This window comes from Nicotiana tomentosiformis, chromosome 12 (genome assembly GCF_000390325.3).
Source record: "Nicotiana tomentosiformis chromosome 12, ASM39032v3, whole genome shotgun sequence".
Taxonomy (NCBI): domain Eukaryota; kingdom Viridiplantae; phylum Streptophyta; class Magnoliopsida; order Solanales; family Solanaceae; genus Nicotiana; species Nicotiana tomentosiformis.
Genome location: NC_090823.1, coordinates 13,136,867 through 13,148,386, shown reverse-complemented (window position 1 = coordinate 13,148,386; position 11,520 = coordinate 13,136,867). Strand labels below are relative to the sequence as shown.

The 11,520-nt window shown below is 38.0% G+C and overlaps 1 protein-coding gene across 1 annotated transcript; it reads right to left on the bottom strand.

Annotated features, from left to right (window-relative positions):
- Window positions 1-7,347: 7,347 nt before the first annotated feature.
- LOC138902256 (uncharacterized) lies at window positions 7,348-8,923 on the bottom strand. The gene is made up of 2 exons (XM_070190100.1): window positions 8,546-8,923; window positions 7,348-7,425 (listed from the first exon to the last, which is right to left on the bottom strand). The coding sequence occupies exons 1-2, from the start codon at window positions 8,921-8,923 to the stop codon at window positions 7,348-7,350; spliced, it is 456 nt and encodes a 151-aa protein (XP_070046201.1).
- Window positions 8,924-11,520: the final 2,597 nt, after the last annotated feature.

The window sequence follows — 11,520 nt, the reverse complement described above, 5'->3', positions numbered from 1 at the left end:
GATATGTGGGCCTAGGGGTAATATACAAATTTTTATTATATTCGTTGCATTTGGAGGCCGAGTCGAGAGGAAAGGGCATAGCGGGCTAGAGATTTGGCCGGTTTGAGGTAAGTAACGATTATAAATCTAGTCCTGAGGGTATGAAACCCCGAATTTTGTATCATTTTACTATTTTTAGGTAACGCACATGCTAGGTGAAGGTGAGGGTATGAAACGCCGAATTTCGTGACAAGTTTGAAAGCTGATCTTGGCTGGGACATATTGAACATGTAGGGCACCAGAAAGGACCTTTTATTGAACAAAATGAATATCAATTCAATATATTTAGTGCGAGCATGCTGAACATGACTGTGAGACAAATAAATACTACTAACATTGTCACAAAATATAGTGAAAGGAGATTGAAGGGGAAAATTAAGATTCCGTAGTAATGATTGCACCTAACTGATCTCCGTAGAAACATGAGAAATTATCTATATTAAGCGTTGGCGCTTGATTGACAAACAACACTTTGCTTTTTAGAAGACCAAGATATGAGATTACCACCAAGAACTAAACAATAAGGTGAAGTATAACATCTAGTCGAAGGGCAACTAGCCCAATCCCCATCAGTGTAGCATGTCAAACAATCAGTTGAACCACCAGGAATGAACAAGCCATGATTTAAAGTGCCATGCAAATAACGTAAAATACGTTTAATTGCAGTATAATAAATTAACAAAAGAGAGTGCAAAAAACTGAGATACTTGATTGACAACAAAGGAAATATGTGGATGCATAAAAGTTAAGTGTTGAAGACCACCAACTAGACTCCTATAAAGAGTAGAATCTAAGAAGGGAGAAGACTCATCTAAATTTAGAAAATATTTAGGAGTAATGGGAGTGGCAACATGCTTAGAAGATAGAAGATTTGAACAATTAAGGAGATCTTTTATATATGTAGATTGTGACTAAAAATAACCATTATTTTGAGGAGTGACTGATATACCAAGAAAAAAAATTAATTAAACCCAAATCATTCATAAAAAATTCAAATTTAAGAGTCTTGATCAAAGATGTAATGACCTGGCCGGTCGTTCCGAGAGTTTTAGCCTCGTTTCTCCCATTTCTGTTTCTTTATGTGATATTCAGTTTTATTGTATTGTATCGGGTTGGTTGGTTTAGGTTTGTAGTAAATTCGGAGTGGAATGAGACACTTAGTCTCTTATTTAGAAGTTTAAGTTGAAAAAGTCAACTGGATGTTGACTTATGAGTAAACGATCTCATATTGGGATTTTTATGGTTCAGATAGCTCTGTTAGGTGATTTTGGACTTAGGAGCGTGTTCGGAATATAATTTGGAGGTCTGTGGTAGAATTAGGCTTGAATTGGCAAAATTAGAAATTTGGTGATTTCCGGTCGGCAGTGGAAAATTTGATATCGAAGTCGGAATGGAATTTCGGGAGTAGGAGTAGGTTCAAAGTGTCATTTGTGACGTGTGTGCAAAATTTGAGGTTATTCAGACATGGTTTGGTGGGTTTCGGTGTCGTTTGCGAATTTCGGAAGTTTAGAAATTCTTAGGCTTGAATCCGAGGTGAATTTGGTGTGCTGATGTTGCTTTGAGGGTTCCGAAGGCTCGACTTAGTTTGTATGTTAGTATGTGACTCGTTGGTATTGTTGGTTGAGGTCCCGAGGGCCTCGGGTGTGTTTCGGGTGGCTAACGGACAGATATTTGGTGTTAAGGAACTGCTGGTTTTGCTGGTGTTGGGTTTCTGTTGTTCTTCCGCACATGCGGAAGGGGAGTCGAAGGTGCGAGGTTGCAGGCACGGGGCTGTGTGCGCAGATGCGTAAGTTTGGAAGGTTGGGCATCGAGCGCAGGTGTGAATGTTGGCCGCACCTACGAGCCCACAGGTGGAAGGAATGAGGCGCAGGTGCGGAGTCTGGGCGGATAAGTGATTTCCGCAGATACAGTCACGCAGGTGCGGAAAACCTGGGCAGAAGGTATATATTGAATATTTCGCGAATTTTTGGGCATTCTTTACCATTGCTATTCGGATTTTGAAGCTTTTGGAGAGTTTTGAAGAGGGAATCAAGGGGGATTTCATTGAGGTAAGTTACTTGAGCCTAATACTCGTGATTGTGATAAATTTCAGTTGTTTAAGCATGTAATTAGTGGAAATTAGGGATAAAAGTGAGGGGATTAGGGCTTGGAAATTGAAGAGTTTGATTTGGGGATTTGAAGGGTCAAATGAGGTCGGAGTTTGATAAATTTGGTATGGTTGGACTCGTGAATGAATAGGCTTTCTAGTTTTGTAAATTGTGTCGGATTTCGATACGTGGGCCTGGGGGTAATATACTAATTTTGATTATATTCGGAGCATTTGGAAGCCGAGTCTAGAGGCAAGGGCATCGCGGGTTAGAGATTTGGCCGGTTTGAGGTAAGTAACGATTGTAAATCTAGTCCTGAGGGTATAAAACCCCGAATTTTGTATCATTTTACTATTTTTAGGTGACACACATGTTAGGTGAAGGGAGTGTGGGTGTGCACTGTTGGGGATGATGACTTGGTCCGTCCCGTAGAAACTATAGAGTTGCATATTTTGTTTGAAACTGTATAATATCTATGTTTGGGCCTTGTGCCAGCACTGTTTGGACCCTCAGGGGCTTTTCTTATTATCCTCCGAATAGTTTCGATTTGAAAGCTATACTCAGTCATGATTATACTTGTTTACTGTATAACTCAGTTGTATTACTCTTTTTTGATGCATATGAAAGTTGTTTTGGGTTGAGTTCCCTATTTTACTAAAATGCCCGAGTTGCTTGAGAGGTTTGTGACTGAGTGAGTCCGAGGGCCTAATTTTTGAGGATATTATATGGGATCGGGCTGCACGCCGTAGCATGTTTATTATAGGTCGAGGGCCTGAGTCATTTATGCCATGATTTGGCTTGATATAGCGCTTGGGCTGAAGGAGCCCCTCCGGAGTCTGTACACACACCCAGTGAGTGGAGGTACCTACTGAGTGCGAGTGCCGAGTGCTGAGTGACTGGGACGCATGAGTGATGGTGAGGTATACCCAAAGGGCTATTACGAGTGATTGTGATGTATGCCCGAGGGGCTATTTATGAGTGACTGCGAGGCTTGCCCGAGGGGCTGCATATGAGTGATGTTTTGCCTGAGGGGCTGTTTATGTTTTAATTATTTCACTCTCTTTTGCATTGATCCTCTATTGAAATTGTTAAAAAATTATCTATAAATGATTTTTCACCGAAAGTTGTTTTTACGAGATGATTTGACTCAAATACTAATTTGAAAGCATGTTGTTTCACTGAGATTTCATACTGTGGATTTTATGTGTTTTACTGCTCGTCACTACTGCTCGGCCTTTATTTATGGTTGTTACTTACTGAGTTGGCGTACTCACGTTACTCCCTGCACCTTGTATGCAGATCCATGTGTTACTGGACATACCAATGAGTATTGATTTCATCCATAGCGGATCCATTTGGAGTTAGCAAGGTAGATGCACAGCGATCACATCCTTACTCTTCTCCCTTGGAACTATTAATCTTAGTATTGTTAGACGGATATTGTAGATGCTCATGAATAGTGACACCCGATATCGAGCCTTTATTTCTGCATTTTCTTTGATTTGAATTGTTTTTGAAAGTTTTATTTTTAAAAGTCTTGAAAGTTATTTTGAAAATGAAATATTGTGTCATTTTTGGTAAAGAGTCGGCTAGCCTAGTATCACTATAGGCGCTATCACGACTTGGTAGTTTGGATCGTGACAAAAGAGCTAAGCAAAGTAGTAGATGATGTAATGAGGAGAATATCATCTATATGGATGTTTAACCAAAAAATTAGATTCTCAGTCAAAACCTATTTTTAGAAGTACTTCTGCTACTAATAACCAAGAAATTCTGTATTCTCTCAATAATAAGAAATTAATATAACAAATAGTGAAGTAATCGATTGAAAGCAAAATAAAGTAATTGTATTCCAATAATAATTAGAATGTGTCCTTACAAGTGAAACCTCCTTCCCTTATATAGGAATCTACAAGTACAACGTTTCTTCCCTTCTATGACCGAATCATTCTGAGCATTAATGACATTAATGAGACGTTATAATTGGCAATCGTAAACTGTTCATGAAGATTCTGTAATGTTTATGATCCTTTATCCTCATTAATTGACGATTCGTGAATCTTCCCTCTTTACTGTCTTTATTCATCCTGCCGGTGTTTCTTCATTTAATAATTCAGGCTCGAACGACCGTACCTCTTTCATCTCGTGAGTGATTTGCTCATACCTATTACGACTCATGGATCTTTTAATGCAAATCTCCAGTTGTTGCTTTCTTAGTGATCCACGTGTCTTGCTATATCAGCCACATATATAATTCCACGTGTATTATTTATTTTTACCAATACAGATTGTCCCCCCCACTTGCCAATTATTCAGCAATTGAATATTTGTGAAGTGGATCACATTTATGGCGGGAATATTTTGCCGTCGTTTTACATGTATCATTGTATCTTCTTCAGAACCAACGCGTCGTATGTCACTTCCATTTAATGCACGTGCCACATAGCATTCATTGGTTGGGTCTGCAACTCTTCAGCAGTCTTTAGGGATTTTGTGCGGCTGTATCAGTCATGCAGTAACTGTTTCATTATGATGTTTCCATCATGACTCCCTTTACATGACAGTCGCTTCTTCTTATAAATACCTCATATGCCTTTGCTTTCACGAAAACCTTCAATCTACAGTATTCTTCTTCCATAATAGTTCTTTTTCACCAGCACGTATTATTTTCTTATAGAACCATATCTTCACCAATCCCTGATCCTCTTAGAGTAGTTATAGTATATGAAATTCCCCCTTCATCTTCTCCCGTCAGGAGTAGAAGAGGTGGTAGATTACGTAGCTTAGGATCTGTATCTATTCGTCGTTCTACTTCTTAACCCAGTATTGCTACCCCTTCGTCTTCTAGAACTGGGGCTTCTTCTTCTCATAGATCCTCTGCCAGAAGTAGGGATTCAAGTGAACCTCTTCGAGAACCCACTGTTGATGAAATTATCCCCACAGAACTTTCCTTCTTTACTGATAGTTAATCAATTAGAAACCAAGTTACTTCTATGACTTCCGATGATCGTGTTGATGTTTACCCTTCCCAGATTACTGAGGGTTTGATTTCTCTTGTGTAAATAGAATGTCATTGGAATTGTTTTTCCCAATTTTAGTCCCTAATGCAAATCAAAGGATAACTTCATACAAAGTTGGTTATTCTTTTGTTTACACATATCCCTTTACATTAGGCTTCGGACCACCGATTGACCCAGCCATTATAGAATTTTTGCCGTTTCTTTAATGTTTTCTTAGGACAGATTGGTCCTATCGTATGGAGAGTTGTGGAATGCTTAAGATACTTGCCTAATTTTGCCTCTTTACCCTTTACCTTCTATCACTTAATTCATATTTATTCTCTCAAGTTGTTTCGTTCTGGGTATTTGCTCTCATGGCCAGGAGTAAAAGGTTTTGGTTAGCCTTGAAGATGACAAGGATCGTGGCTGGTATGCCTGTTTCGTTGCTGCTCCCACAAGTGGTTTAGTGAGTGAAGAGAACATGCATTTTCTAGAAAAGTGGAACTATGCACGTAAGTTTCTTTTCAGACTCTCTTCTTCTTTTTTTATTGAAGAAAAAAGAACTTACAATCTCGTGACTATTTTCTTTTTTTTTTTCTTTTCAGCAATCATGGAAGTTGTTGAAGAAATTCCAGACTTCTGTGCTTGGGTAGAAAAATTATTAACTGTTGCTCCTATGGAAGGAAGGTCCTGGAAGTACCTTTCTAATAGGTTTGGTTTGAAAGTGAACATTCATGGTATCTCTTCAATTTTCTACCTTGCTTTCATATTTATTTGAAAATTTACTAACTTCTTGTTTTGCTAGGGTTTCCCGTTCGGGGTTTTAGCGCCACATCTATTGCTGCATCGAAACTTTCTCTGTCTATGGCTCAAGAGATGATCTTGAGTTCCTCATCAAAGAGAAACGCTGATAGAGCTCACGGTTTCGAGGATGAAAAAGAACGAGAGGAGGGCTCGTTAGTACGTAATCCTCGAGCTAGGAGACGTGTCACATTGGATGATAAAGCTACTCCTCTTCCCGGTTTTGTTCCCATGCATGAGCCCGAAAGTGCCACTTTGGTGAGCTCTGATGAAGAGATGACTGTCGCACTTCGTGACTCTACAGAATAGTTTTTTTCCCATGGGTTTGATAGTGAAGACTTCGGCTTTGTTTCTGAGGAAGCGCCTCTTGCCTCTTTTCCAGTATCTGCTCCTGTTGATCCTTAGTTTCCCGCACCTATTGTTACTGCCACTGCTCCACCCATGGCTGTTTTGACTGCCTCAACTGCCCCTGCTATTACCACTTCTCATGTTGAAGTTGGTTCTTCCAGTAATAGTAGGATAATGAAAACAGTTACCCTTGAAGTCCACGAGAATGGTTATCTTCCGAAGAAATCTGGCCAAGCTGATGTATGACTGCCATCGTTAATTGGCCCAGTTGAGAAGTCCAAATTCGAACACCACAGTTCTTTAAATAGATGAATGATATTGTCCATTCATCTTTAAAGGTATAAGCCTTAGCTTTTTACTTTGCTTGTGATTTTCTTTTCATCTTTATTTGATAATCACATTTCCTTTTCTCGTGTAGATCAACCTAATAGGCACGGAGCTGATGAAGAGGATTGTCCATACTGAGCAGTTAATGAACGACTATCGCACCGAAGCAGACAACTGGAAGGAACAGTTTGAAGGCCTTCAGCTTGGAAAAGAAGTTTTAGATAAGGAGAAGTGTACCTTGGAACAACAAGTGAAGGTAATGGCAATAGAGTTGGCGATTGAGAAAGCCTCTTCCAGTCATTGGGCAAGGATAAAGACCTTCTCAAGTCTTTATTTGCCTAGCAACTTTCCAAAGCGACTGAGGAAATAAAAGGTTTGAAAGAACTGCTTAACCAAAAGGAAGTTTACGTCGGGGAGCTTGTTCAAATGCTCACCCAAACACAAGAAGATCTCGCCCCCTTACAAGCTTCTTATGATGCTGTTTTGACTGAAAAGGAAGCGTTGAGAGCTGAAATTGGGCAATGGGAGAGGCATTATGAAGCCTTTGAGGACAAAGCTATTATTGATGTAAGCTGGGCTTTTTTGAACATGTGCCTCAAAACTTTAATGGAGGCAAGTCAGGAAGGCTTTGACTTAGCTGCTGAAATTGCAAAAACTAAGGAGACCTCTTCTACAAAAACTGAGTCAAAACTTTACTTCACCTGAGGTCGGCATTCCTGAGGGTGATGAAATTACTCATGGCGAAGCTAATGTTCAAACCTCTTCTGCTCAAGTCGAACCTTCTGCTGCTGCTGCTGATGCCATCTTGAATCCTCCTGATAGCACTGGTTTGGAACATGCCACATAGTGAAAGTTTGTTTGGAAACTTTATTGTGTTGTTTTGTTTTTTTTTTTGGTGGAATGATTGGGAAGTTTTACCCCTGGTCCGTTTTGGATTTTAATGTCAAATACTTAGGTTTGAACTAAGTTTATACTTAGTTTTAACCAAGTTTATATAATATTACTTTTTGAGTTTTTGTTCAACTCTTATAATATCTTATTTTGAGTTTCTGTTCTACTCTCTTATTTTGCATGTAAAAATGCTTCAATACTCCGTGACTTTTTTGAATAAGCACGAATTATAAAAGAGGGCCCTTTTATAAATGACACTTAATGAAGAAGACGTCTCAACTTCATATTAGTGTAAACATACGAAAGAAGAAGTAGGAACATACATATTTCTTGAATAATTTGAGGAAGTTTTGTATTTTTGAACTTTCAAACTGTATAATACTTTAAATGTATTCAAGTAACATCTACAACTCTATCATAACTGTTTTCTTTATAACAGATTTTACAAAATTCTAGAGTATATCTTGCAACCCATGACTAAATATTGCCTTTAACCTAGGTACTCGTAAGATTTTGTAATTTACATCCGCGAGTCTATACTTTATCATAGGTTTTTGAATCAGGCTTGTGTTTTTGGCTCTTGATTTGCTCTTAACTTTTGATTTGTTGGGTAGATTGACCCAGGCTTGACTCGAATTCTGACTTTTCTAGTCTTCTTTGCCTTTCATATATATAGTCCCCCAAGTGCTAGAGTTTTGAAGTATGAAATCTCGAGCACTTGATTATTCCTTCCATGTGGTCCATTTTCTGAAAAGGAAAAATCATACGGGACTCGGAGGTATATATTTTTTAGATAATGACTGCTTAACCCTTTTTATTTCCATTAGAAAGGTTGTAACCCTAGACCATGAATAATTTTGCATCCGCGTGTCTTTCAGGTCTAATATCATCATTTGGTGTGGGCTAATATTTTTCCTATCATCTAAAATTATTAATATAATCTTAACTGTACAAAACAAAAATCGTAATTAAGTGATACCTGACCGGGGGTATTTCTTTCGCTCAGAAATAATATTTTTTTAAATGAACAGCATTCCAACTCGAAGGTAAAACCTTGTCGTCCATGGTTTCTAACTCATACGCACTATTTCCAGCGATACCTCGAACTTTATAAGGTCCTTCCAAATTTGGGTTCAACTTTCCTGCTCCAGTTGTTTTTGTTGATTGTAAAACCTTTTTGAGAACTAAGTCCCCAATCTTGAAATATCTGAGGTGAGCCTTCCTGTTGTAGTAGCGTTCTATGATTTGGTTTTGTGCCGCCATCCTTATTAAAGCTGCTTCTCTTCTTTGTTCGAGTAAATTCAAATTTGTTCTTAATTCTTTATTGTTTGACTCTTCCATCGCCAGTGTGAATCTCATACTTGGCTCTTCTATTTCAACTAGGATTAAAGCTTCTGAATCGTAAACAAGTGAAAATGGTGTTTCTCCCATAGTTATTTTTGTTATTGTTCTATAAGCCCATAATTCTCCTTGTAATACCTCAGGCCAATTGCCTTTTGATTTTTCCAATCTCTTCTTCAAATTATTAATGATAATGTTATTTGTCGACTAAGCTTGTCCATTTGCCACGGGATGATAAGGTGAAGAGGTTATTCGTTTGATTTACCAACTTTGAAAAACTTCTGTGATTTTCGAGCCTATAAATTGTGGGCCATTATCACATACAATTTCTTTTGGTACTCCAATTCGGCATATAATATTTCTCCAAATGAAATCCTTTACCTCTTTTTCTCGTACCTATTTGAAAGCTCTTGCGTCTACCCATTTTGGAAAAATAATCTATTAACACTAACAAAAATCGTACCTTTCCTTTAGCTTGTGATAAAGGGCATACAATATCCATTCCCCACTTCATAAATGGCCATGGGAAAATAACTGTATGTAATAATTCTGCAGGGCAATGCATATTATTTCCATATCGTTGACATTTATTACACTTGGCTACAAAATTCTTTGCATCCTCTTCCATTTTAGGTCAGTAGTATCCTGCCCTGATTAGCGTTTTAACTAAAGATCTTCCACCTTCTTGATTTCCGCAATGCCTCTCGTGCACTTCTTTCATCACATATTCTGTTTGAGCGGGTTCAAGATACCTTGCTAAAGGACCACTGAATATCTTTCGATATAAATTACCTCGAATTAAACAATAACGGGCAGCTTTTCATCGAAGCAATTGAGACTCTTTCTTGCCTTCAGGTACGATCCCGTACTACAAAAAATTAACAATCTCGTTTCTCTAATCCCAGGTTAAATTATTAAAGCTTACCTCATTCTTATCATGGTCCAGTGCTGAATGAAATAAATGTATTACAATAACATTTTTTGCACTTGTTACTTCCGCAACTGACGCAAGGTTAGCTAACGCATCCGCTTCTGCGTTTTCTTCCCTGGGTATTTGTACGATCTTCCATGATTGGAATTGCCTGATAAGTTCTAGTGCCTTTTTCTAGTATTGTTGCATCCGTGCCTTTATAGCTATGTAAGTCCTCTGTATCTGATTGACTGCCAGTTGAGAATCACTTTTAAGCACGATTTGCTCTATGGAGAGTTCTCGTGCCAGTTCCAAACTTGCAATTACAGCTTCGTACTCTGCCTCATTGTTAGTAATAGGGTAACACTTAATTGCTTGTCTTATACTTTCCCCCGAGATTGGAATTAGGACAATACCCAAACCGGCACATTTAACATTTGAGGAGCCATCAGTAAATAAAGTCCACGTACCTGGATTAGATCCAGTGAATATTTGTAATTCCTTTTCTACTTCAGGAACTATTTTTGTGCTAAAATCCGCTACAAAATCTGCTAAAACTTGAGATTTTATTACAGTTCTAGATTGGTATATGATATCATATTCACTGAGTTCTATTGACCACTTGGCTAATCTTCCTGATAATTCTTGTTTATGCAAAATATTCTTTAAAGGATATGCAGTTATTACTAAAATAGGGTGACATTGAAAGTTTGTTCTCAATTTTCTATATGCCATAACTAATGCTAAAGAAAGTTTTTCTAGATGAGGATATCTAGTCTCAGCATCCAACAAAGATTTACTAACATAATAAATTGGAGATTGCTTACCTTTGTCTTCTCGTACTAAAACTGCACTTACAGCCACATCTGAAACTACGAGATATATAAACAGTCTCTCTCCATCCCTTGGTTTAGCCAGCAAAGGAGGATTTGATAAGTATGCCTTCAAATGTTTGAGGGCTTGTTGGCATTCCTCAGTCCACTCGAACTAATTTTGCTTTTTTAACACTGAAAAGATTTTGAAACTTTTTTTTTGAAGACTTTGAAATGAATCTTCCCAGAGCTGCAATCCTACCTGTCAATCTTTGTACCATTTTTTTCTTGTGTGTATATCAGGTATTTCTTCAATAGCTTTAATCTGTGCAGAATTTACTTCAATACCCCTATTAGATACAATAAAACCTAAGAACTTACCTGAAACTAAGCCAAAAGCGCACTTTTCTGGGTTTAATTTCATATTATAGTTGCGGTGGATCTCGAAGGTATTTGAAAGATGTTGGAAATGATCTTCTGCTTGTGTATATTTGACCAACATATCATCAATATACGCTTCCATGGTCTTTTCCAGGTGTTCTTGGAATATCTTGGTCACCAACCTATGATATGTGGCTCCAACATTTTTCAATCCAAAAGGCATGACTTTGTAACAATAAGTCCCCCTCCTCATTGATCACTTGAATTTTGAATGATCCTTGCTTCCTCTTCTTTTGCTTGACTGGTATATATGATGGATCTTCATTTAATTTTTGCATCATCACCTACGGAGGTATACCTGTCATATGTGAATGTGACCATGCAAAACAATCTACGTTAGCTTTTAAGAATTCAATTAACTTACCTCTAATTTCCGGGCTTAGCTTTGCTCCAATATGAACTGTTTGATATGGCCATTATTTGAATAGTACAATAGCTTTGAGTTCTTCAATTGTTGTTTTAATGTTTTCATTCTCCTCTGATTCTTGAATTACATCCGGTCTCGAATCCACATCGGTCTATTT